General features: G+C 36.4%; 1 protein-coding gene across 1 annotated transcript in view; it reads left to right on the forward strand.

The window, feature by feature from the left end:
• LOC134658039 (dystonin) overlaps window positions 1–24,831 on the forward strand; it is a 241,097-nt gene that overhangs the window by 38,865 nt on the left and 177,401 nt on the right. The window contains exons 4-5 of the mRNA XM_063513646.1: window positions 9,836–9,925; window positions 13,026–13,196. Coding sequence (XP_063369716.1) covers window positions 9,836–9,925; window positions 13,026–13,196 — 261 coding nt within the window. The remainder of the gene's footprint in view (window positions 1–9,835; window positions 9,926–13,025; window positions 13,197–24,831) is intronic.

Consider the following 24,831-nt stretch of genomic DNA (forward strand, 5'->3'; position numbering starts at 1 on the left):
CCACTGCTGACTCACAGGTGAAGTAATCTTAAGGGCGCTTTCAAAATAGGTACAATAGTAAGCACATTCCCTATCTTTTCTAATGGCATTTGCTCTGCCTAAAGACAGTCCCGTTGCTACCGTAAAGGCAAAAGTATTCATGTCTGCGTATGTTACAAGATTTGCTGAAAGAACATCTCCGGTTGTAAAAACAATTCCTTATTGCGTTAGTAATCGTAGAACATTTGGAAACTGCAACTAACTGTATACTTACACATTCCATTTCCATTATTTATTCTTTGATTACTAAATTTACCAATACAAGAGCAAAAGAAAACTTATGAACATTTTAGCACAAATCTTATGCGACGAATAATATTTACTTACTTACAGTACAGGAAGTTAATAAGATTAGCTTCATTTTATAGATTCTAAAATATGAGCTTTATTCCTGGTTTGGTTTTAAGTATCCAAGCACATTCCAACTTTATTACCTAACGGTGGGTGACTTAATTCGTTTAGCTCAAGATAAGGAAATTGGCTTCGTTATATTCCGAGAAAAACTTTTAATGTAACGACATTTACGCTAGGAGCTATTCACCAGGAATACAACACTAGCAAAGTAAATAGCTATGTTTTCCCATCAATTTGAAAAACGGGAATCCCTAAAGTCTTAAGGTTATAGTTAACGTTCTAATATCATGCGACCCTTACGATTGGTTTCCACCATTGTGGTATGAAGCCAACAGAATGACGGAATGATTTCCCAACCGGCCCACTCTCCAGAATACTCCGTCGTCATCAACAATGACCGATGACGCAAGGCTGTAGGTTGAAGTCAGATTTACGACTAAACCTTTTGCGGAGTGGTCAATCCCGAACTGCCACCCACACAGCTAAACACCCACGTGTAAATGACACCCTGTAGGTGAACTAAATGTCGATGAAGTTGTAGTTAAATATTTTCTGAGAAATATTGTATTTAGCCACACGTATGAATAGCGAGAAAAGCTTTTCCATGTCAAACTCTTTGTGATATTATATTACCATAGGTTTAATTTTAGCTGACCCGTTTTAGTTTTAACTGTACTTAAAGGGTTACCATACCGGTTACTCTATGCACACTTTCTGCGTTGATCGATCCCATGGGGTGCAGGAGGCAAAGCTGCTTCTATTCGATATTGCCAAGTAGTGCGCAGTTTAATAAGAATGAAATCATATAATACATTGGCAACCCGAAGGGAAGTGTGCAAGTTGTATATGCAGTGTCTTCAGGCATATTTTATATTTTTGAGGAAACATTAAAAAAGTAATCCAATACGTTTATATTCTGAATAATGCCAAATAAAAGAAATCACAGCAATCTGCCGTCGTTTATTCCAGAGGATAATTATTTATCTTGTATACGGATGAATATTGCAACCACAAGAACGTTTGTTTACTTTCTCCATTGTTTACGAAAAGCGAGTTTCGCTCCTTAAACATATTTCCCAGAAATCAATTAATCATCACAAACCGAAGCATTATTTACCCTGAGTGCTACTTTTACAAGTCCCCGCCTTAGACGTAGCTAGGAACTAATAAATAGCTTAATAGAACGGTGATTAAATTATTTAGAAAGCTATACAAACAAAAGTGTACAATTTAAAAGTTTTTATCTAAAACAAAGATATTTTGTAGATTTTCGCTAGCCTGCTAGTAGAGCGATACGAAAACAATATAGAAACAATACGACAATAAGATCATAATGGCGATATTACCATAGCAAGAGCCCATCATGATTCAGAATTTTTAGAAGCGCGTTCCGAGAAGGAAGTAGTTTTGTTGATCGAGCAAATTTTTAACATGTTTAACATCATCTTGTGAGTAAGTTATTTGTTAACATATTTAAGGTGACGGTAGAGGTGGGTAAATTTTCAGATTCTGTCAATTTACCCCATTTCACACACAAGCGCACTTCACGCACACTACCTCACTTTACTGGGACAGGTCATTGACCCATCAAGTTTTTTTAAGATTGCGTTTTGAGTTTAGTGTTAACCACTGACCTCTTTTGAGGAACAGAAACTGTAAAAACGTTCCATTGAAAGAAGAAAGAGAAACAATACATTAAATCTTGCTCTCCTTGTCTGTTCATGTCACACGTGACGTATTTAAATTCTAATTTAATTCATTTGATTGTTAACTATTTTCTGCATATTATGGCTTTGTCGAGATACGCGTTTTGTAAAGTTAAACCGAATAAACCCAGATGTCATTAAGTCAGATGTAAAATGTTATTTACTACTCTATACGGTTATTCATAAGGCGAAAAATCAATTCAATTAAAAATTTAAATAAATAAAGTTTCGGCAGGGTGGAAATTTAATTAAGGCCGACAAAATAAAATTTAATAATATATGTCGGCTGATCTACCCCTAAGATCTTTACAGATTTACTTGTACGAGTATCCTATATTCGCTATTTATTTTGCTATTAAATTTATAAAATTAAAATAAATAATTAAATATTATACTGGCATTCCACCGCTATTATTTCAGTGCTGAACTGATTATCTTCGATCGTAGCCTTGATGATGTAGTTGTACTTACACTTACGGCGGTAGGAGCGGCAATGAACCCCGCGCAGCGTAGAACGAGAGGTGCGTTGGGATAAGTGCATATACATATAATTCTTCGTGCGTCTGTCTGTCTGTCCGTCCGTCTGTCACAGTCTATTTTCTCCGAAACTACTGGACCAATTCAGTTGAAATTTGGCACACATATGTAAATTTGGCACACAAATGTAAATTTGTGACCCAAAGATGGACGTGTAACGTAAATAAAATGTATTTTAGAGAATTTGAAATACGGTAGCCATTTTTGGGGGGGGGGGGGGGGGGTAAATGAAAAAATTAAAAAATGTTTTTTAAACTATATAGTGTTACATATCAAATAAAAGAGCTCATTGTAAGAATCTCAAACATAACTTTTTTTATAATTTTAGGATTAATAGTTCAGCAGTTATTCATGAAAATAGGCAAAAAATGATCATTCTCCGCCCACTTTCTCCGAAACAACTGGATCTAAAATTTTGAAAAAAATACACAAAGTAGTTCTTTACCTATATATGTCAGGAAAATCTATAAGAAATGTGCAGTCAAGCGTGAGACGGACTTAATATACGGAACCCTTAGAATGCGAGTCCGACTCGCACTTGTTTTTGTTTAGCTCTTATTAGGTTTAAGGAGTTTTATGAGTGAAAAAAGAAGTTTTTTGTTTTATGTGCCCGCGTTATTGCCGATCGATTGTGTTTTAAACGATAATTAGACAAAAAAACTTGTTTTTCACCCAACGAATATAGATCCCCATGACACATCTTCCAAGTCGCCTTTGGATAGGCTTAATTTTAAAAATAATTGAAATAATGTTCTATATCATTCATACTTGCAAAAAAAGACTAAAAATAATTTACGTGACCAATGCTTATTATTAGTAAATATCTTACAATTTAATATCTGATATATCACACGATACAAAAAAATGGCCGCAAAGTTAAAAGTTTATTTATTTACGTTACTAGTACATCTTTGGATCACCGACTCTTTGTCATATGTGAAAAATGTGTACCAAATTTCAATTGAATTAGTCTATTAGGGGCAGACACACGAGTGATCTTAAAAGGGATTTTTTTCTTGAATGATTTGTATGTACTTACCCCAACGCACCTCACGTTCCACGCGGCGCAGCGTAATCAGTAAGTACCTAATAATTAGTGTCCGACCGAAACACAAATTTCTGTATATATAAATATTGTTGTCCTACTTGCTCGCCAACTTTTGGTCTTTGTCACATAGTTTAGTTTCATAATACGAAGTACTATTTCGTATGTTTCGGCCAGGCCGAAAGATTCGGCCGTTTTTTGGCCGAAACCGAAACTACGGCCGAAACATGATTTTATGGCCGAAACCGAAACCGAAACCGAATCTTCGGTCGGACACTACGAATAATCACAATGGTCTAAGTACCACAGACCCTACTGTCGCTTAAGTCCTTTATGCCAATCTCTGCCTATTAGAACTTATAAAAAAAAAAGAAACCGAGTAATTATATCCAACTACCGAACCTGCTTACAAATTTTCTCGAGATATTTGAGAAATGTGATATGCAAAGGAGAACATTCGAACAAACGAAAGTATTTTTGCCCAAGCTGAAACGGAGACCTTCGCCTACGCTCGGTCAGTGATGGTTTAGGTACAGTCAGCTGCAGGTCACCCCTGCATAGAAGATTGTATGCAGGGGTGGTACCTTTTCTCTGCAGCTGACTGTACACCTATAAAAAATTGTTGTACCTGCTGCAATTTTATACCGGTACCGTACTTTATATTTCAACAGGTATAGTACCTTCAAAACGAAGCGGTATTGATAAATAATAACGGTACCGTACCGCCTATAAATAATAATAATAATTCAGCCTATATACAGGGTGGTCCAAACCTTGACGTCCAAAAATTTTTTTTTAGATTCCTCACGTCGTGGGCTATCAGAATATACCCCATGTATGTTAGCCGATTTTTCGTAGTTATCGAGTTATGATTTTTTTTTACTTTTAACTTTTCATATGAAATTCCGGGGTTCCCATACAGAGTGGCTAAAAAATAACTGCATTTCCGTTGCCAGGGAGGTTGTAAAAGTTGCTCAGTATAATCCCAACACCTCCCTGGCAACGGAATGCAGTTATTTTTCAGCCACTCTGTATGGGAACCCCGGAATTTCATAGGAATAAGAATAAGAATAAGAATTGTTTATTGCCACATACATGAACATAAAATAGAGTTAGAATTACTTACATAATAAAATAAAACAGTTGTTATCATATACAAAACAAAAGTGAGAAGATCTTTGTATTAGGCACAGGGTTCCAGTCTCAGCGTGTGCCGGGCCTAGGTGCCCGGCGCTGGTTTTCAGACCGGTCCCAGACTATGGACGGTCGGAGAATATTACCTACATAGGAAAAGTTAAAAGCTTAAAAAATCATAACTTGAAAACTACGAAAAATCGGCTAACATACATATGGGGTACATTATGATAGCCCACGATTTTTGGACGTCACGGTTTGGACCACCCTGTATAGACAATAATCTCAACGCTAGCCCAATGCGGATTGGGGACTTCACACACAGCTTTGAATTTCTTCGCAAATGTATGCACTACGAGTATGCAGGTTTCCTCACGATGTTTCCTCCTTCACCGAAAAGCTAGTGGTAAATATCAAATGATATTTCGTACATAAGTTCCGAAAAACTCATTGGTACGAGCCAGGATACCAATGAGTTTTTCCTTACCGCTTATACCGTAAAGAAATAATGCAGTCTCTGCTTTGCACGATTATTGTGTGGACATAATTCTTATAATCACCGAAACATACATACCTCTACGCACAGAATGTCATTGAAATAAAACATTGTTTTTTATAGTAAATTAATATAACATTCGATTTATACACATAACAATAAGCAGGCCAGGCCGCAGCGATATTGGCCTGTAAGCTTCATCTCGGTCTCCAAATCCGCAAAACTCGCTGGTACTAAATGCTGGTCTTGCCGTTATTAATTATCTTGATTCTTGAAGATTATCAGAACAGCACGTTACGTAATCGCATACATAGACGGAACGAACGTAGGTGTAGACACTGCAAGTCTTTAGGTATTAAACGAATTTCGCTTCGTATTAATAGATGAGTAATATTTAAATGAACATATAATATTCTCTAACATAAATACAAGATTACAATTAATTGACATCAAAAGTCATTGACGTACAGAAGTCATATACATTTTTATAATGACGCAAAATTGATACCAGCATAATGAAAATCAATCCCAATCAGTAAAACGAGTTTTTAAACTTTTTTCATTTTAAGCGGGTTTTGAAGGAACAAGTTACTTAAATTCGATTGTAATCGTATTGTTTTAGGATAATTTACTGCTGTTTTCGACCGTTACGACCCGTAAATAACAACAACTCACATTTAAAATTTGACTGGAGCTCGACGTGATTATATTTATTTACCCTATTTTATGAAATACAATTTATCTACTGGTATACATTTTCGTATGCGTATATGATGAAATGTCTTTATTAATGTCAAAAACGAGCTATGACGATGTACACGTCTGCTTCGATGCAAGGCCAACGGCCATCTGACTCGAAGAAGAGTTTTGAGTGATGTCGTCAATGTATGGAAATTATACGAAAGTTTACATTTGGGATTGAATTTCTGTGTTGTATTTGTGAGTAAAAATATAAGTAGATAATAATCTGGTAGTTTAGTTATCTAGCCTTCAAAATCCCACAACAACTCAATTACTGTCAAAGACAAAACTGTAATGCGTCTTGCTCAAACGGAACTCCATATTTTGATTTTTGGACACTTTTAGTGTCGATTTGTAGAGAATTACAGGAAATAAAAAAAAATATGGCGTGAAGAGCCGGTACACGGCTTCTTCGTGAACAGATTTGCGTATAATTTAATGCAGTTATTAATCATTCATTGAACAAATTGATTGCACAAAGTGAGGTCTAAATCGAAAACGTCATATACCGTCCCCTTAAGTCAAAATATACACTTCAATTTAAATAAGTAATTCAGATGTACATTTTGCTAGAAACAACTTAAATACGGTCCTTTCTCGTACGAATTTTTTACTACTGTCGTTGATCACTTTTTGCGCCCAAACCGGCTCAAGGTTGAAGGTCGAAGCATCGTAAGTGCTAAAAATAACTTTAAGATTGTTATAAATCTTTCGAATTCGCCGACGATGCATAATGAACCAAACCTAAAGGGTTGTCTGACATCATCCTCGGAATGCAAGCAACAAAGATGGAGTGCATGCATATGCAAAGCTTCAAGAATATGCATTTGGATCCATGCTACCGTGTCCTAAATACCGGAGGGGTGATGTATCGTGTTTACCGTAAGGCTAAGCTAGGAAACTTGAGCCATAAGCACTGTGCGTTAAGCGTTGACTTATAGCGTATATTTTAGGACTCGGATAAAAATGTCATTAAAAATATCGAGTGTTAGAACTTACACAAACAAAAAATGTATCTAGCTTGGATTTCATTCTTAGAAAATTCAACTTGGCAACGCCTTGAAACAGATATTCCTTACCTGAATTAATTGGACTTTAACTTTTTTTTTATTTCTGTCTTTTGAGTGTATATTTTACTATTCATATCGTGTTTTCTATTTAATTTACGTATGAAATCGAATACAAGCTTCACAATTGCCTACAATAATGCATACTGAACTACAATAAGAGCTAAATTTTCTCCAGCTTGTCGTCTCATTGTATATCGGTCTGTCTCAAAACCCAAGAACCTGTAGGGTATTTCTACAAAATACCCGGTAATGGTTATCGAGTATATGTGAAATTATAGTCTACTATGTGGTAGGTATATCTAGGGTATATCCTGTTCGTATGTGCAATAAAATCTGATTTGTTGAAATCTGATCTGAATCAGAGTTGATTTGTTATTTTATGTATAATAGAGTTATTTTATGTATAATATCTTCAAGCCTTAGGGGATTTTCAGCGTTTTCCTTAGCTGGACACGCTATTTAAGAGCACGTTTTTTTCAATAATATATTGTTTGACTTTTCATCGCTTATCATTTGGATGGAGCAGCACTGGAAGCATCTCAAGGTCTGTAACATACACTGCTTCTATAACCTCCTTTTTATTTGCTTTTTATTCTTTAATATCAACTGATTACTTTTCAAATCTCGTTCGGTTAGTTACTCGTTCTTACAACAATTTTACCGGCAAAGAGCCAATTGCTTTTTGCATCTTTATGATACGAGATTGCGAAAAGTATCAGTGAATATTATGTCCATTTTTAAGTCGTTGAACTCGTCTATGTCCAATGTTCATTGACAGACTAATAAAAAACTCATCGTGTTCGTTTGTTTTGTTTTGTTGTATATTGTCGGCTTCTTTTGTTTTGGTTGTGCATGCCTCATATGTTTAGGTATTTCATTAAGCAACTGAGTAAGTTGACATGAGTCAATTCATACTAACTAAATTAAAGTACGAGTAATAAATTAGATTATTGTTTTTATATTCGATGTGAACTATGACAATGTCTACAGACAAAAGGGGGGTTCTTGTATAAAAGTCCATTCTTTGTTCAAAAGTAGTTACATATTATCATTTTACTATTCCTTCTACAAGACCCATTAGTGGTGTCTACCACAATGGACCGGCCACTAAATGTCAATTTGGCGGATAACTTTGCGGTTAAAGTTCGCGGTTTGTGACTTTAGACCATCCGTCAAGGCCAAAAGTTGGCCGTTTTTGACTGTGTACTTGTGTACGCTGAAGATTTGCAAGTGATTCAAACATGTGTTGTAGTGCAAAGAGTTAAACTACCAAAGTATTTCAATGTGTTTGGACCTCTGTTGATCCATATACGATTTTCTGCTATGATAATAGTTTATAGTTTAGATTGAACTCATCAGGCGATGTAACAGGATCAATTAGGGTCGTTTTGTGTGCTCCTTTGATTACTACTACAGTATATCTTATCCAGGTGTTATCGTATCTTTCCACCATGCTGCTCGGACAGACATATACAAGACTACACGTATGTGAGATCGTCAACAACCATCCATGTTGTCCCCCTCAACAAGTAAGTCCAGGTAGTGTTGACTTTACAAATAGGATGAACCGTCAAACTAAGTAATATAACCTCTCTCATTCTCATTAATTTTTTGTACTTTAACCAGCTATACTTTGAATGATTTTTCGATGTAGATACTTTAGATGCAGGTAGAATTAGCCTTTTTTTCGGGAGAATGATAATTTCTTCCAAATGGTCACAGGGGAATACAAGTTTGACGGTCTTTCCATGTAATTTTGGAGTATGTAGAGTCAGCATATTGTTGTTGTTCGTTGTTGTTTTGATTCGCATGCAGATGCCAATAATGCAATTGTTTCTTTAGTTCCTTTTGAGATCGTCATCGTCATACTCATCGATTACTTTATCATTCACATTATTATAATTTTGTGCTGAATTGTTTGGCTTGTGTGATTTTCTTCCTAAAGTTACTTAATGGATTCTTAATTATTATTGTTGAATTCCACTCATTTTCTTTTAAGTTTATTGGTTTCATCTGCTGGCTTAATTTAACTTTTTTGTTTTGTTTCAATAAATTGTTGACTTATATTGGTAAACAAATCTTGCTTGTAGATTGATGAGTAGGTTTGGTCTCTGAAGTAACTGCTTTTTGACACTTTTCAGCCGCCTTTTATAACATCATCTATAATGAAGTTTATTTTAGTGTTGTTGGAATTTACTTTTATTAATAATACTTTGAAAGACGTGAACTCACGCCTGTGGCTGCAGCACAATATCAACCTCCGTGCATTCAGAATTCAGACAAGGATGACGCGCACGACAGGCGTGGTGTTCTAAGAGCTCATATTAACTCACATTTATAGACGGGTCCACGACCAGTGAAACCTGTGTCGAAACGTCGGTAAATAAAGGTAATAAAATAAATTTCGCGATAGACCCGTCTATAAATGTGAGTTGATATGTGTTCAAACCGCGAAAGTGTTAAATATTATGTTCTAAGGGCTGTTAAGTATTTTTAGTGCCCTTGTTTCTTCCTTTTGGTTAGCAGCTTCAGTGATAAGACCTGGAAAACGCTACCTCTGCGGGATGCGATACAATGCGAACACTGAATGTTTGATGTTCGTGGTAGACCCTCAGTTGTGAAACTGTTTAGAATTTACAAATACTATGCTCTCCAGCATTGCAAGTTTTGCCACCAGTATTGCAACTGTTCTAACGACAATGCTTGTGCGCAGGTGAACCGGCACGTGAACGACCTCTTCGAGGACCTGCGCGATGGACTCAACCTCATCTCGCTGCTGGAGGTGCTTTCTGGCGAACACCTCGTGAGTATACGCTTCATTTGTTTTATACAACTCTTCAAGTTCTCTGGCACTTTCAATGTTCTGCACTGATTTTCATAAAGCAGTGAAATTCTATGAATAGTCTGCAGGGAACAACCATATAGTTAATTTTCTTTTCACTATAGTTTTAATAAGAGTAGAAAACCAGAATTAGACAATAAAATTATATACTTAATACCCTTAGCCAGTGCTTTGACATATGGTACAAAAGCGAATGTTTGTTTATAACGCTAAAAACAAGACGTCGTTTTAGTGCTTATCAACGTTATTTATTTCGTACATTTGTATGCTTGCTTATAATGCTTATTTTAGTCATACAATATTCGTAAAACTACTCAACACTTTGTTAAAAGCATCTGATTACCATGGAAATGGTTCATCTCCATTCTGGAAGATGATAATGCAAAATTGTACGTGCCCTAAATATACTCATCTCATTTGCAAGCAATTATTCATTTTCTATTCAATCTGTTTTAAAAGCGAATAAAAAACATGAACTGGTTTAAATAAATGCAACATTAGATACGAATTCAATCTAACTTAAATTTGTTATGAATTACGTAGTTTCTACCTACTTATTTTATTAATCCATTTAGTTGTTATCATTTAAATGTGAATTAAGGCATATGAGATATGAGGAAACATGATGTTCATAAATAGCCATTTAAATGCAAGGTTTCTAATTAGAATAGGAATTTGTGAAAAATATTAACCTTAAAAAAAGGTCGAATTAATAAAATCCTAGTAAGTTTACATACCTCACCATACTGATTTGATCTACCAGCGAGGACGGTCAATAATATTCTTTGATAATTTGACTGTAAGTACCTACTAACAGTTTACTGGAACGTTAATGGATATTCCTATTTCTACCAAAAAGCAGATAAATTTGTGGGATATTAATAATATATCGATTGGGTCATACTTTCGTGTATCTTATACAGTCACGGTATTAAACTTAACAAAAACAAAATGTTAAGCCGTTAAACTTGACTCAAATCGAACTACACCCGACTATTCCAATTTTGAACCAATCAACTAGCGAACTAATGGCCATAGATTAAAAACTTTTGCACTCCAATGGTTAATTAAATTTAAAATTTCCGTCTGCGCCCGTTAACGTGGTATAATGTTGGTATCGCGTGCAGTGGGGCATGGGGCCGATTTGCACCGTCTGCTCATAGATAACTATGTTGTGGTGATACATGAAATCTTTAGCCGCTTGACTTACTTTTGGCATGAACGTATTTAAAATCTGACTATACTATGATTAGTTTTTTTGAAATAAACCAATTTACCTTGTATTGGTACACTTAAACTTGTAGGTAACATGCAATATTAATAATTGAAGAAAAAGTAACGAAATAAATGCATTTGTATTTGTAAGAAACAAATCATTGAGAACTAAATAGAAACTCACCCCTGATAGAATCAAATCTGTCTCTTTTCTCTTGTCACAGATGTAAAAAGTTCGTCTAGTAGAATTTTCTTCCAAAAAACTGGAACAGAAAGCAGACTGTTGGCAGTTTTTACTATATCTATCTATCCCCTAATCATTTTTAGTAGGCAGGTGGGCAGGCAAGCAAATGGGGCCCAGGGGATTGATGCCCTTAATTTATTCCTTCTGCCTATATATGTACCACTAAGTAGGAAAACAAATTCGTATTATACCTTTCTTATCAAAGTAAAAGTATCAGGTACTTTCAAAGGCATGTTTAAATATTTCCGTATAGGTAGGTATCTTTTTCATAACCTGTTAAAAGTTATTCGGCCGTATCATGCCCTATTTACCTTTTGAATATTTAATTACCGTATAGGCGTGGTTTATGCGCCACTTATTTACGATGACTTTCATGGTTATATCACGTGAGTAAGCTTTTTTCATGTTTTGGTTTAATACAAATATGCCCATTTACAAGATGCAAGAGTGCCTATATTAATGCTTTTAAATGATAAGTACAAAAACCGGCCAAGTGCGAGTCGGACTCGCGCACGGAGGGTTCCGCACCATCAACAAAAATAGAGCAGAATAAGCAAAAAAACGGTCACCCATCCAAGTACTGACCCCGCCCGACGTTGCTTAACTTCGGTCAAAAATCACGTTTGCTGTATGGGAGCCCCACTTAAATCTTTATTTTATTCTGTTTTTAGTATTTGTTGTTATAGCGGCAACAGAAATACATCATCTGTGAAAATTTCAACTGTCTAGCTATCACGGTTCGTGAGATACAGCCTGGTGACAGACGGACGGACGGACGGACAGCGGAGTCTTAGTAATAGGGTCCCGTTTTTACCCTTTGGGTACGGAACCCTAAAAAAGTGTACACAACTTAATTGACATGAATTACTTTTGAAAGTTTCGAATCCAACTGAGTGGTTCGTCCCTTAGCTTTTATATTATATAAAATAGTGTGGATCCCAAATCTATTCTTGCACTGTACAGAGTGTACACTCAGCATCAAAAGTAACGGATCAAATTTCGCGTTAACGGTATCGACGATTCTCTAATAACTTACAAAAATACGTCTTTACATGTAGAACAATTACACAGTGGTGAAAGATACTTTGGAACGCAAACTTTAGAAGTATATGTATCTCTATTTGGAAGAGTATACCAAGGTGGCAGATATATTTAGCGCGTTGTTTCATCGGCTACTATTAATGCTGACTGTACACTGTATTAGCGTATACATTTACTACACCATATTAGTCATGACCATATCTGGAATTTCATATTTTTGACCACCCAAACGTAGAAGAAACTAAAATGTTATTGCAGCGGTCGGCAACCCGCGGCCCGCGGGCCGCATGCGGCCCGTGAACCTGTCACTTGCGGCTCGCGAGCCTCCCTGTCTATTTTGTATGTAATATTGACAAACGACAATGTCTAGTCTAGTCATAAATATTAACAAAGTGCGGCCCGCGTCAACTTCGTTACCTACTATGTGGCCCTTGGCTGCTAAAAGGTTGCCGACCGCTGTGTTATTGGGTTAGAATTTTTCAAGTGACGGCGACGGCCAACACGTTGTCCAAGTTTATAAGTGATCTTCCTAGTAATGACCACAATATTCCATAATTCCAGCCGCGCGAGCGAGGCCGCATGCGGTTCCACATGCTCCAGAACGTGCAGATGGCGCTCGACTTCCTGCGCTACAAGAAGATCAAGCTGGTCAACATCCGCGCCGAGGACATCGTCGACGGCAACCCCAAGCTCACGCTCGGCCTCATCTGGACCATCATCCTGCACTTCCAGGTCAGTGGCTTGGTCTTAACCTGCTATGGAGCAGCCCATGAAATTGGCTACCGTTGTTTCGTACCAACGCGAGGTTTCTAAAGATTTGCAGGTATAGGAGTGGCCAAAAATATGCCCAGAAAAAGAATCATCGGCTTTGATTTGGCAACAACATGGGTTTCTGCGGGACAGCCCGTGGAATGATTTTATAAATGCGACAGCTAAGCTATGCTTCGTCACTTATCGATAGTATTACTGCAATCGACAGGGTCGTCATTGTCTACTGACATTTTAACTGTCGCCATGTCAGTCAACATTCAACAAGTCTCTGCGTTTAATAGTAACACGAGAGCCGGTCTTTTCAAATTTCATGTTTACGCATAATAAAGATCAAGTCTGGACCATCAACAAAATTAAACTTTATCGGCTTTTCTATAATATCTATGATAGTAATCGTCAGTACTTATATGATAATTTAACCTACTTGGGTGGTTATCAGATTTTTTTGGCATGTCTACGCTTGATTTGATTGGATTAATCGCCTCTTTGCAACTAATGGTAAATCACTGTTGACACCGTTCAACTTAGGTTAAAATAAAACAACCAACATAGTTGATAGTTGGGTATAAGTATATGTCCTGTAGGTATATATCGGTGTTATAAACTCTTCGATCTTTTGCTGGGATACACAGCTGTGAACCTACAAGACTTCCTACTTAATCAATGTTTTTTCTGAGAAACGATTCACTTTACGTCAACAGTGCTATCCCACTGCGAGGGCTCTTGGAACTCGTCTGCCACAAAATGTTTTGCATAAACGAGCTTGTTGCATGACTTGCCATAATTATTGATAATGAGGGACCCTGGCGGCATTCCTGTTGCTTCATTATATGAAAGTTCCTGTAGAGACGAGGAAATAATGCCACGTGTGAAGAAATTCCCCACCGCGCGGGCTATGAAATCTGTATCACATTAATGTGAATCACATTGTAATATTGTTGATAAACTTATTTTGATCCATACAAGGATTTTTAACGACGATACGTGTAACTTCTACTCATATAATATTTTCTATAAAGCTATATATCTGATGGGCTGTAGGAAATCTGATACGATTGTATATTTTTTTTACGTTATCTAAATTATGATAGCCCGATGATGTTTTTTATTTTATTTATATCTTCACAGCTTAAGGAAATGACTTTATTTCTACTAGAGCTTCCTCACGCGCGATTAAACGTATCAACTTAATCTAATACACCTTCAAAACTTCGAAATCCGTCCCTATCGCCATATAAAAAGGCTGAATGTCCTTTGCTGAGTTAGTTATAGTGGTATTCTTGTATGTAACTTTGACACGTCTCTAATGATATTATGTAGATGTAATAGGATTATGTTTAAAAACACGCTATTGAGGCCAAGGTTTATGTCATACAGCCAGAAAATACCAAAGAACGTTGTGGTTTCGTGGAAACGCGTTTTTAGCATAGCGTTAGTCATTTTAATATTACAAGCACTGCTTGGTCTGCTCGTTAGGCTAATGAGAATGAAGTGCCTAAAGTTGTTGTTATGTATGACTTGATAATTTAATTAGGTAGGCAAGCTTTTTAAATTTTAGTTTAATTGAAATTAAGCAGGTAACAAGAACTAAACGCAAACGATATTTAGTAATGAACTTCCATACGTTAATTAACAGCAATTTTACAAAACTACTTTGTTAATGGTGCTCAAATACGCCAAAAAGCTAGCGGATAAATTGGCATAATAATGGTCAAAACATTTTTAATTTTATGTTAATCTCACAAGATTTTATCTATGTTAATTCTCTAGTCCTACTTACACACAGAATTGCGACAAACCAAATTGGCAAGCAGAAGGCGCCAGAATTTCACAAGTTGACCGGTCGGCTTCTTTTAAATTCAAATCCAACAGCCACTTACAAAGCCACGCCAAATATCCTTATTTGTGCACGGCGATCAGCATTCAGCTCACACCGGGTGATTCTAGCGACTAGCCCGTGTTAATCCATGTCCGAAAGTAAAACTGACTTGGATGTTTTTTGCAGAATGTGTATAGCGGCCGTCTCCATACAAAATAATACGGCTAAATATGGATGGACTAGTATTTTGTATGGAGACGGGCGCTATATGATGGCACCGCTATTCTAGGAAATCAGAACTTGAGTTTCCGCTTATTGACTAACTCTGAAGGTATTATTATCAACATATTTAAGCTCAACTAAGTGCTATACAAGTATGATAGCTTGGAGGGGTGAGGTTTATGTTTTATAACAAAAATTTTATTTTTATTTATTTCTCGATGAACACCGTACAAAAATAAAAAGCGGCCAAGTGCGAGTCGGACTCGCCCATGAAGGGTTCCGTATTTAGGCGATTTATGACGTATTAAAAAAAAACTACTTGCTAGATCTCGTTCAAACCAATTTTCGGTGGAAGTTTACATGGTAATGTACATCATATATTTTTTTTAGTTTTATCATTCTCTTATTTTAGAAGTTAGGGGGGGGGGGGGGACACACATTTTACCACTTTGGAAGTGTCTCTCGCGCAAACTATTCAGTTTAGAAAAAAATGATATTAGAAACCTCAATATCATTTTTGAAGACCTATCCATAGATACCCCACACGTATGGGTTTGATAAAAAAAAATTATGAGTTTCAGTTCGAAGTATGGGGAACCCCAAAAATTTATTGTTTTTTTTCTATTTTTGTGTGAAAATCTTAATGCGGTTCACAGAATACATCTACTTACCAAGTTTCAACAGTATAGTTCTTATAGTTTCGGAGAAAAGTGGCTGTGACATACGGACGGACAGACAGACGGACAGACAGACAGACGGACAGACAGACGGACAGACAGACAGACGGACAGACAGACAGACATGACGAATCTATAAGGGTTCCGTTTTTTGCCATTTGGCTACGGAACCCTAATAAGCCATTTTGAAAAGACACTTCTAAGAAGTATTACAATTACCCTAATTAAAAAGCTGGTTCTAATTACATCATTTGGCGCAATTTTGTGAGTAGGCTTTCTCGGAACATGAACTGAGATTTATATATATGTACGATGTATGTATATTGTATACATATAAGTACCTTTTCTATAGGTACCTACTTTAATGTAAAATCCATAAACCACAGAAATTCTTTCGAAGCAACGAAACCAGCCGTTTTATTACGGCTGACATTGAATTACAACAATAAGGCTACAGCTACAGACTTTGATTGATTGATTGATTTATTTATTGGTAAAATTGGTTGTTTTACAAGTCAAGATTTCTACATATTTACATAATGAGATTAAAATACTAATATTTACACATTTTTACATTTACAACTAAATCTTAAACTACGCAATTAATTCAACATAAATAATGATATTACAATTTCTTCTTAGAACTACTTAAACATTCATTTAATGATCTCCACGAAGACTTCTACCTAACCTGAATACTCAGTAAAATCAACTTCGTTTTGTTGGCCAACTATCGTGTTGTAGTGGTCCGATGATTTTATTAATATCAGTAATTATCTTGTTGGTTCAAATTATGAGGCGTGAAATAACATTGCAATTTAGTAACGCTTATGATTTTGCTTCGCTTCTTTATAATATTTAATAACTTTTTGAAGTCGATTTATTTTACTAGACTTAAAATTTAAAAGAAAACTAGCTTTTGCTCGCGACTTCGTCTGCGTGGAGTTAGTAATTTGGGTAGCTTATTTTTACCCAATCTGCTTTTTAACGATTCCCCAGACAAACTTCCACCCCCCTTTTCACCCCCTTAAAGGGAGATTTTTTTGGATAAAAACTACCCTATGTCCTTCCCCGGGACTCGAACTATCTCCATACCAAATTTCAACTAAATCGGTTCAGCGGTTATTGATTGCCCATACAAATTTCCACCCCCCTTTTCACCCCCTCAAGGGGTGAGTTCTGAGATAAAAAGTATCCTACGTCCTTCCCCGGGACTCAAACTATCTTCATACCAAATTTCAACTAAATCGGTTCAGCGGTTTAAGCGTGAAGAGGTAACAGACAGACAGACACACTTTCGCACACATTTATAATATTAGTATGGATATAAAGGGGGTGGAAAAGTAAGCTGCCTAATTTGTTTTTTCACTTTTCACGCTCACATATTTGCCGCATAATAAATAGGGTCAAGTGTAAAAATATGGGTGTAGACAACTTACTCAAAAATATGTCCCATAGTCCTTAATTCGCTGACATAAGAGCCATGGGACATATTTTTTAGATGATTTGTGCACCCATATTTTTACACTTTGTACTAGACAAGTAGAATAAAGTTTTGTTTCTCGTGTGTAGAGTTACCCGGTACGAAACCTGTCTGTTTATTAGTTGGCACGTAACTGCGATATCATGGGTGCAAGATCACGACGTGGCCGACGGTTCGCCAACAGTTACCGCACTTTAAGTTTCGCCTATAATTTCATAAACAGTGGCTTAGCCGCTGTCTAGAGTAGAATGAGAGTAGAGGAAGAATAAGAAAGTGTGAAACGGTGCAAAAATTAGATATTTCTGTATCGCTTTAGGACACCATTACCTAATCACTAGTGTACGAATTAAAATGCCGGATTATTAATCTCGAATTTTTGATAGTGGTTGCAGTATAAAAAGTTTATAATGGAGAGTCGCTTTTCGGCCACTCTTGACGGTTGAGATTTCGTCAATTTGTGCTCTCAATTTTTTCGATAATGTCTTCCACCTATTCCTTTGGCATTGCTGAGATACTCCTTGACAGAACTCGACACGTTTTTACATTAATTCCTCGATGTAACGGTAAGCGAGAGCAGGAAATTGCTATATTTTATTGGATTAACAATAAGAAGAAAATATTTCGCTATAAATACATTTGTCGGATATTTATTTCCTGTTGCTATTATGATTGCCTTAAAGTATTAACATACCTAATATAAACGAATATCACATTATCAAATCACCTTTTGAAAGCGAAAATTAAATAACTGTAACATGGCAATCATAATGCGATCTTTAAAATAAATCGTTCACAAAAACTCCACCATTACCCAAGCCCACCCACATGCTCCTAAAATGTCAATTGCGTTGCGCAATTGCTCTTCAAAGAGATCGTACGGACCCAAAACTTTCGCTGTCACATTCATTACGTCATTTAAATCCTGTATGACTTTTTCTTCTGTCCTGTACCTATACCATTTTGAATCTTTAATATCAGTAGGTATAGAGAATTTAAATCATTCGCGGACTAATGTGGAGTTACTCTTTTATGTTTCTGAAGCGATGTTGACTCGTCATGTTTGCAAACCCGGTTTTAATTCATATTTATATTCAGTCCTTACGAATTCGACTTTAAATGACTCGTGTAGGATTATTATTTTGCTGCACAAGTGAATGCAATACGAGTTTACGATAATTGCAATGTGAGACGATTCAAGACTTTAAAATTTTGAAGTCTTGTTTATTTTTCGTATCATCATATCACACATTCGAATTTATTTAAATTTGAGCTTTATGAAAGTCAGATGATCGCTTTAAGTTCATACCTTGGCAAGGAACGTTCAAAACGAATACAGATTTTTGAACAGTTTTTAAGTGCTGATTATTGGTTACTCTGGTCTGGTGTAAGAACGAAAGTTTGTTTTCAAGTTGTGGAGTGTTTTTGTGTGATCAAGTTACACTATAATTTGGGGTCTCATGCCATTAAAGGCCGTATTTGTTGTTGCTAATTACATGATACTTATACAATTAACTTTACATTTTTTTTATTGGCGAAGGCTGTTGTTATAATGTTCGACATTCGATACTTTAGTTAGTGGCTAACAGTAGTAGTAGGAATCAATGTAATATATTTCTGTTAACAAATTTAGGATGCTATCAAACAATATTATGTTAGTAAATATATTCAAGTAGGCATATTACAATGCGCTTATGAACGTCAAATAAAGCTACGCCGGCTCTAACCCTGCACCTCTGTCCCTAGAAGATTTTAATCAAAATTGGAGGAAGGTATCCCAATATGGGCCGGCATGAAACTCGGCGGGATCCCGGACCCTTATTAAAACATTGCATCTTATATAATTAATATGCATTAAATTGAAAAATAAATACAATTAAAATAATTAAAGAATCTTATTGTATTAGGAAACTATTATTAAGAAAGTATATTAGGAAACCATTAATTAATACGTCCTATAAAATGCCTGCAAAAACCAGCCTCATGGCGTCACCGCATGACTCAGCTTGTGGTAGGTATCGTACGTGGGCAAAATTTTACCGAATAATCGCTCATTTCACTTTCGCTCCATAACATTTTGTATTTTATTACTCGTACTTGCGTATTGTCTGACAGTTAGTTCATTGTGTTACGTTAAACGTCATCATATATGATATGACACACATTGTATCATCCTGTAATGGCACAGAATAAATAATAGTACTAAGTACAGGCGACAGCGCCACCCGCGGCTTATGGCTTTCGCCAAAATTGGGGCCGAACGGATGTACTTTTAGCTACCTGTAGCAAAGCGACGAAATCGCGGAGTGAGACACGCCTGGTAACGGACCAGAAACTGCCGTATATGCCCGATGCAACGCATAAGGTGGATGTAAGATCGTTTTGATTATCTCGGTGCTTTTGTGATTAACGTTCGGCAAAAAAGTGAGGTTCGGTAACAAAGCTTGCATACAAGACTATACATAAATGTTTGCGTAGTTTTGTTTACTCTGCTTCAGTAATTTACTCGCGACCCGTCCCGGCTTCGCACGGGTTAACAAATTATACACTTAAACCTTCCTCAAGAATCACATCGATAGGTGAAAACCGCATAATAGTTTTTATGCGTTTATCGCGAAGATACATGCACACAAAGAGACAGGAGCGGCGGGGGACTTTGTTTCATAAGATGAGGTATATATGAGATAAGAGCCAAAAGCCATCTTACCTAGTCCCGAGTGCCCCCGCAAAGTTTCCTCATCTATTTACGAATAGACGCGAGTTCACTTTTACTTTTGCAACAAAAACAGTGCTAGTCTAATTGCAAGTGGGGTATTAATGTAATCGACGCGTGGGCCGGCCCGGTCCGGGACCTGTCGCGGCCTTATAGGGAGCGCTATACAGTATGTCCTGATGAAACTATACACAAAAACAACCTCTACCGTTATTAAAGAAAAGCCTACTTTAGTAGTCTTGGTATAGGTTCGTCATATGTTTTGTTGGCGGTACTTTGATTTATACACGTGCAAGTTCGAACGAATGTACAAACACTGCGAACTCAAATAAATTTCCTTAAATTAGGTATTGTAGCAATAATGATAGCGACAATAGTCACCCTAACATCCCTTACAACTACAAAGACTACTAAAAAGTCTCACACAATAGGGATGATGACACATGTTGAATTTTATAACAAATCTAGTAAAATAGATAGCAAACGAGCAATGTGGATATTAAAATAAAATTTTGAAAAATTACAAAAATACAGGACCTGAAAGTTTCAAAATTAAAGTTTTTTTTTTAACTTCCAAAAACGATAAAAGTAAGGGTACCATTCGATTCCTTACATTTCATCCAAAAAAATATTGTATAGCAACTATATAACAATATACGCAATATTTCACCGACAAAAACGCAATTTTCTTGTTTTGTCCATACTACAAGAATCTTGACCATCTGATGGGCTCCCAGAGACCTTGACGTCACGTTCCCTTGCCGTTTTGTATAGGGCGTTTCGCGAGTGAAGTGCGACTGTCGGCCTTTGACTACAATTTCTGACTTTTGTGTTACTTTAATGCAATGGGTCCCATATAGACATTTGATCCTAAAAACAAACCCGATCGATTGATACCATAAATGAAAATTAGTCATGTAGCCTATTATTTGCAGAACTATTGAAACGAACAATGTTACTAGTTGTAAATTTAAAACAAAACTCGCACAATAAATCACGTAACATATGAAGCCATTACACATCAGCCTCTAAGTACACCTTTTATGGTCAAGTCGTTATAAATAATAACCGATATGATTATTCATACCTGCAGCCGGATACTTGCTAGACAACTTACCGCGATTTGTAATCTGGTTCACTGGGATTGTGATTAAATCCTTCATTCATAATCCGATTTCAACAATCCAATACACAAGACAAATCTCATTTACATGTGACGTGGCGCTACAGTCAGTTACTTATAGGATAATCTTACACAAATCGACTTAGTCCCGCAGAAAGCGCAATAAGGCTCCAAGACACACGCCTTGCCGTGTCAGGGAGAATTGGGATCCTCGGTATTTTCAGTGACATGGAATAAATAGATAGAATACTCTTTATTGGCACACCTCAGTGGCACAACACAGCTTAAAGAAAAACATTTGATTAAAGATAGAGGTAGACAGGCGAACATGCAGTCACATGACATCCAGTTTCGAAAAAGCCAGTGGCATCCAAAAAGCCGGGGGTGCTAGATGGAGTGAAACTATACTTCACCCCGCGGAAAGGCTATTATAGAAGTCAGACCCCGTATGGAGTAGGTACAGTTACCAGCATAAATATATGACTGTGGGCAGCCGTGCAAAAATATCTGATGCTCCATTGGAGGCATAAGTATATGACGACACTACCTCGGTAAAAATATGTGATGCTTTGTGGCCGGCAAAAATATCGTTAGTCTGTATCCGCATAAATATGGGTCGCTTTAAAAATATTTGAGGACTCATAAAAATCAAAATTATGTGATTACTCTCATCTGGCATAAATATCTCTCCACTGTGAAAGCAAATACATCGGATGGACGACGGACTGCCTATTATATATCTGACACGTTGGGAAATCACAATAGTTATTTGTACAACAAGAGATCAAAGTTGGATATTTCTTCGAGTGCTTATTTTGAGTCCCGTGCAAGCGAAAGATTCTATAATAGATTCACGAGCGTAGCGAGTGAATCTAATTTAGAATCTTGAGCGTAGTAAGGGACTCAAAAGCGCACGAGATGTAAATAACTTTGATCTCGTGTAGTTCACAAAACTTTTCACCTCAGCAGTGAGAACATATTAGAGAACCCGAAAAATGTATTCCTTCTTCATCACTTACCTATTCACTCATGTTTTCTTAAGATATACCAACAATTAAGTTGTCACCTCAGCAGCTCAAGCAAGGGTACTTTGTTACTTAAAACCAGTGAGCAAAATCGAATTTTGCTCACCGAGTGAGCAAAATCGCTTTTTGCTCATTTTCTCTCACTCAGTGAGCAAAATGCGATTTTGCTCACTGTTTTTAAGTAGCAAAGTACCCTTGTTCGAGCTGCTGAGGTGAAAATATGTTATCGACCTTCAAAAACGAACCATACATGTTTGGTATAGAGCCGTAAATTGTATGAAGTGATTTGACAATTCACGAAAAGAGTGCAGACTTGTCATTGTATATGTCTGTCTCACATTATATTCTGTTATCGATTTGACGGAATAAAAATGGATATAATTTATTTGTAAATTCTAACGTATTATGAATCTAGTATATAACTGGATCTGGCATGAGGGGTGGGGGAAATGACCGAACGGGATAGTCTTATGTATCTTTCAGTAGGAGGCGGTCCGTCTGCCATCCCATGTATTTGCATTCCCAGTGGAGAGATATTTATGCGAGATGAGAGTAATCACATAATTTTGATTTTTATGAGTCGTCAAATATTTTTAAAGCGACCCGATCCGATATTTATGCGGTTACAGACTAACGATATTTTTGCCGGCCAGAAAGCATCACATATTTTTACCGAGGTAGTGTCGTCATATACTTATACCTCCAATGGAGCATCAGATATTTTTGCACGGCTGCCTACAGTCATATATTTATGCTGGGGCCTATTTCTCGTACGTTATTAGACTAATAATATTAGTCCATGAGCTAATATTTTTACAATTTTACAAGTTTGCGTTTCTCGAAGCTACTCTTGTAAATTATTTGTTAATAGTCACGAACTAATAAATATTTGCTAATAATAACACGAGTAAATACAGTATTGTTTCACAAAAGAGTACGCTAATAATTACACTTGTAAATTACACGCGTAAAGCTATTAATCTCAAAAGGCTTATAAAAATATTAGCTAAATTTATTAGAAACAAATTTTCGGAAATGTACTTATATTCTGAAAGTTTTGACGATGAAATAATAATTATTAGCCAAGGAAGAGTTGTCATATTCATATTCATATATTTTATTGCGATCATGTTCATTACAGAGGATGGTATACAACATTATGTAGTAGGTACATGTACCCCGTTAGGGCATTGCAATAATCTTAATTAATACTACTTAATGGTAACTATTTACAAAATTATACATTATTAAACTTAAGAATTGCAAAACAAATTATAATTATAAACAAAATTTTAATTAAATGTCATTCATATTGCATTATTACTTATTTTATATATTTAGTTCATCAAATCATCATAAAAGCCCAACAATAATAAATAATAAAATGAAATCAAAATAAAATCAAAATTTCCTTCCGATAACTCCGAGGAATAACTACGAAATACGTAGTTCAAGGGACAGCTTGGAATTAAAAGAAAGGTTCCGCTTGTTTTAGCCATCGCGCCTAGTTTAGAAAGACTTACAGTGAGAAATCAAGTTTGGTCGTCCAAGTCAAAGGTTCTTGTTACTAATAATTGGATGGGCTCTGGAACCTTACCACAGCAACAATACGCGGGAAGTTTTTTTTTTTTAATTAGCCAAATGGCAAGGAAGGTGGTGCATTAAGCCAAAGAACACCAATAATATTATTAGTCCACTACTATTAGTGACTAGTCTAGTAAAATTATTTGAGAAACAGATAATATTAATACTTGTAATTTTTACACTAGTAACTAATAACTAATAAACTCATAAAATAATAGTTACTAGAAATAGGCCCCTGGTGACTGTACAGTTGTAATCTCTTAACTATTGCCTATTTGAGCAGAAGCATGGATGCACTGATATAAACAGTTTTGTTCCCTTGGCTCAGCTAAAAGACGCCCTGATCCTTCCGTACCTATATTTAAATCATATGTTGCGGAGAATTCCTTAACGCTATCTATAAGTATTAGTAGCAATTACTAGCTTGACATTGCGTCAATATAGGCTATAATCAAATAATAATAAGGAAGTCTTAGGTGCAGCATTCTTCACATAATATATATAACATCATATTATATGTACTGTAAGTACGTGTACTCAGCAGTATAAGTCTATTGTTGACAGACAGACGACAGTCCAATTTCACTTTGTTCAAGAACTTGCATGCAATTTTCGTTACATAGCGGTATTTGGTCGATCGACTGAATTCATTCAATTCATTGTAGTTACTCTGTATTTAAGTATCGAATATTGCATCCTAGTTCCTTGAACCGTCTTAATGGGTCGTATCTCATAGGTGCTTGCTTGCACCTAGAATAGGTGCATAAAGATCTGGTAGAAAATTTCTACTAGAAACAATGATGTGTATGCAAAGCTCATTAGTCCAGGCTCGCGCCTTACGGCGACCACGGCGCCTCCGGGCGTGCACCCGGGAAGCTAGAGGCTGCGTCGGTCGCGGGTCAACGAACCGCATTGTGTGCGACACTGGCATGCCATTCTAATGCCGTGCCTTG

The sequence above is a fragment of the Cydia amplana genome, chromosome 21, assembly GCF_948474715.1.
Source record: "Cydia amplana chromosome 21, ilCydAmpl1.1, whole genome shotgun sequence".
Classification (NCBI taxonomy): domain Eukaryota; kingdom Metazoa; phylum Arthropoda; class Insecta; order Lepidoptera; family Tortricidae; genus Cydia; species Cydia amplana.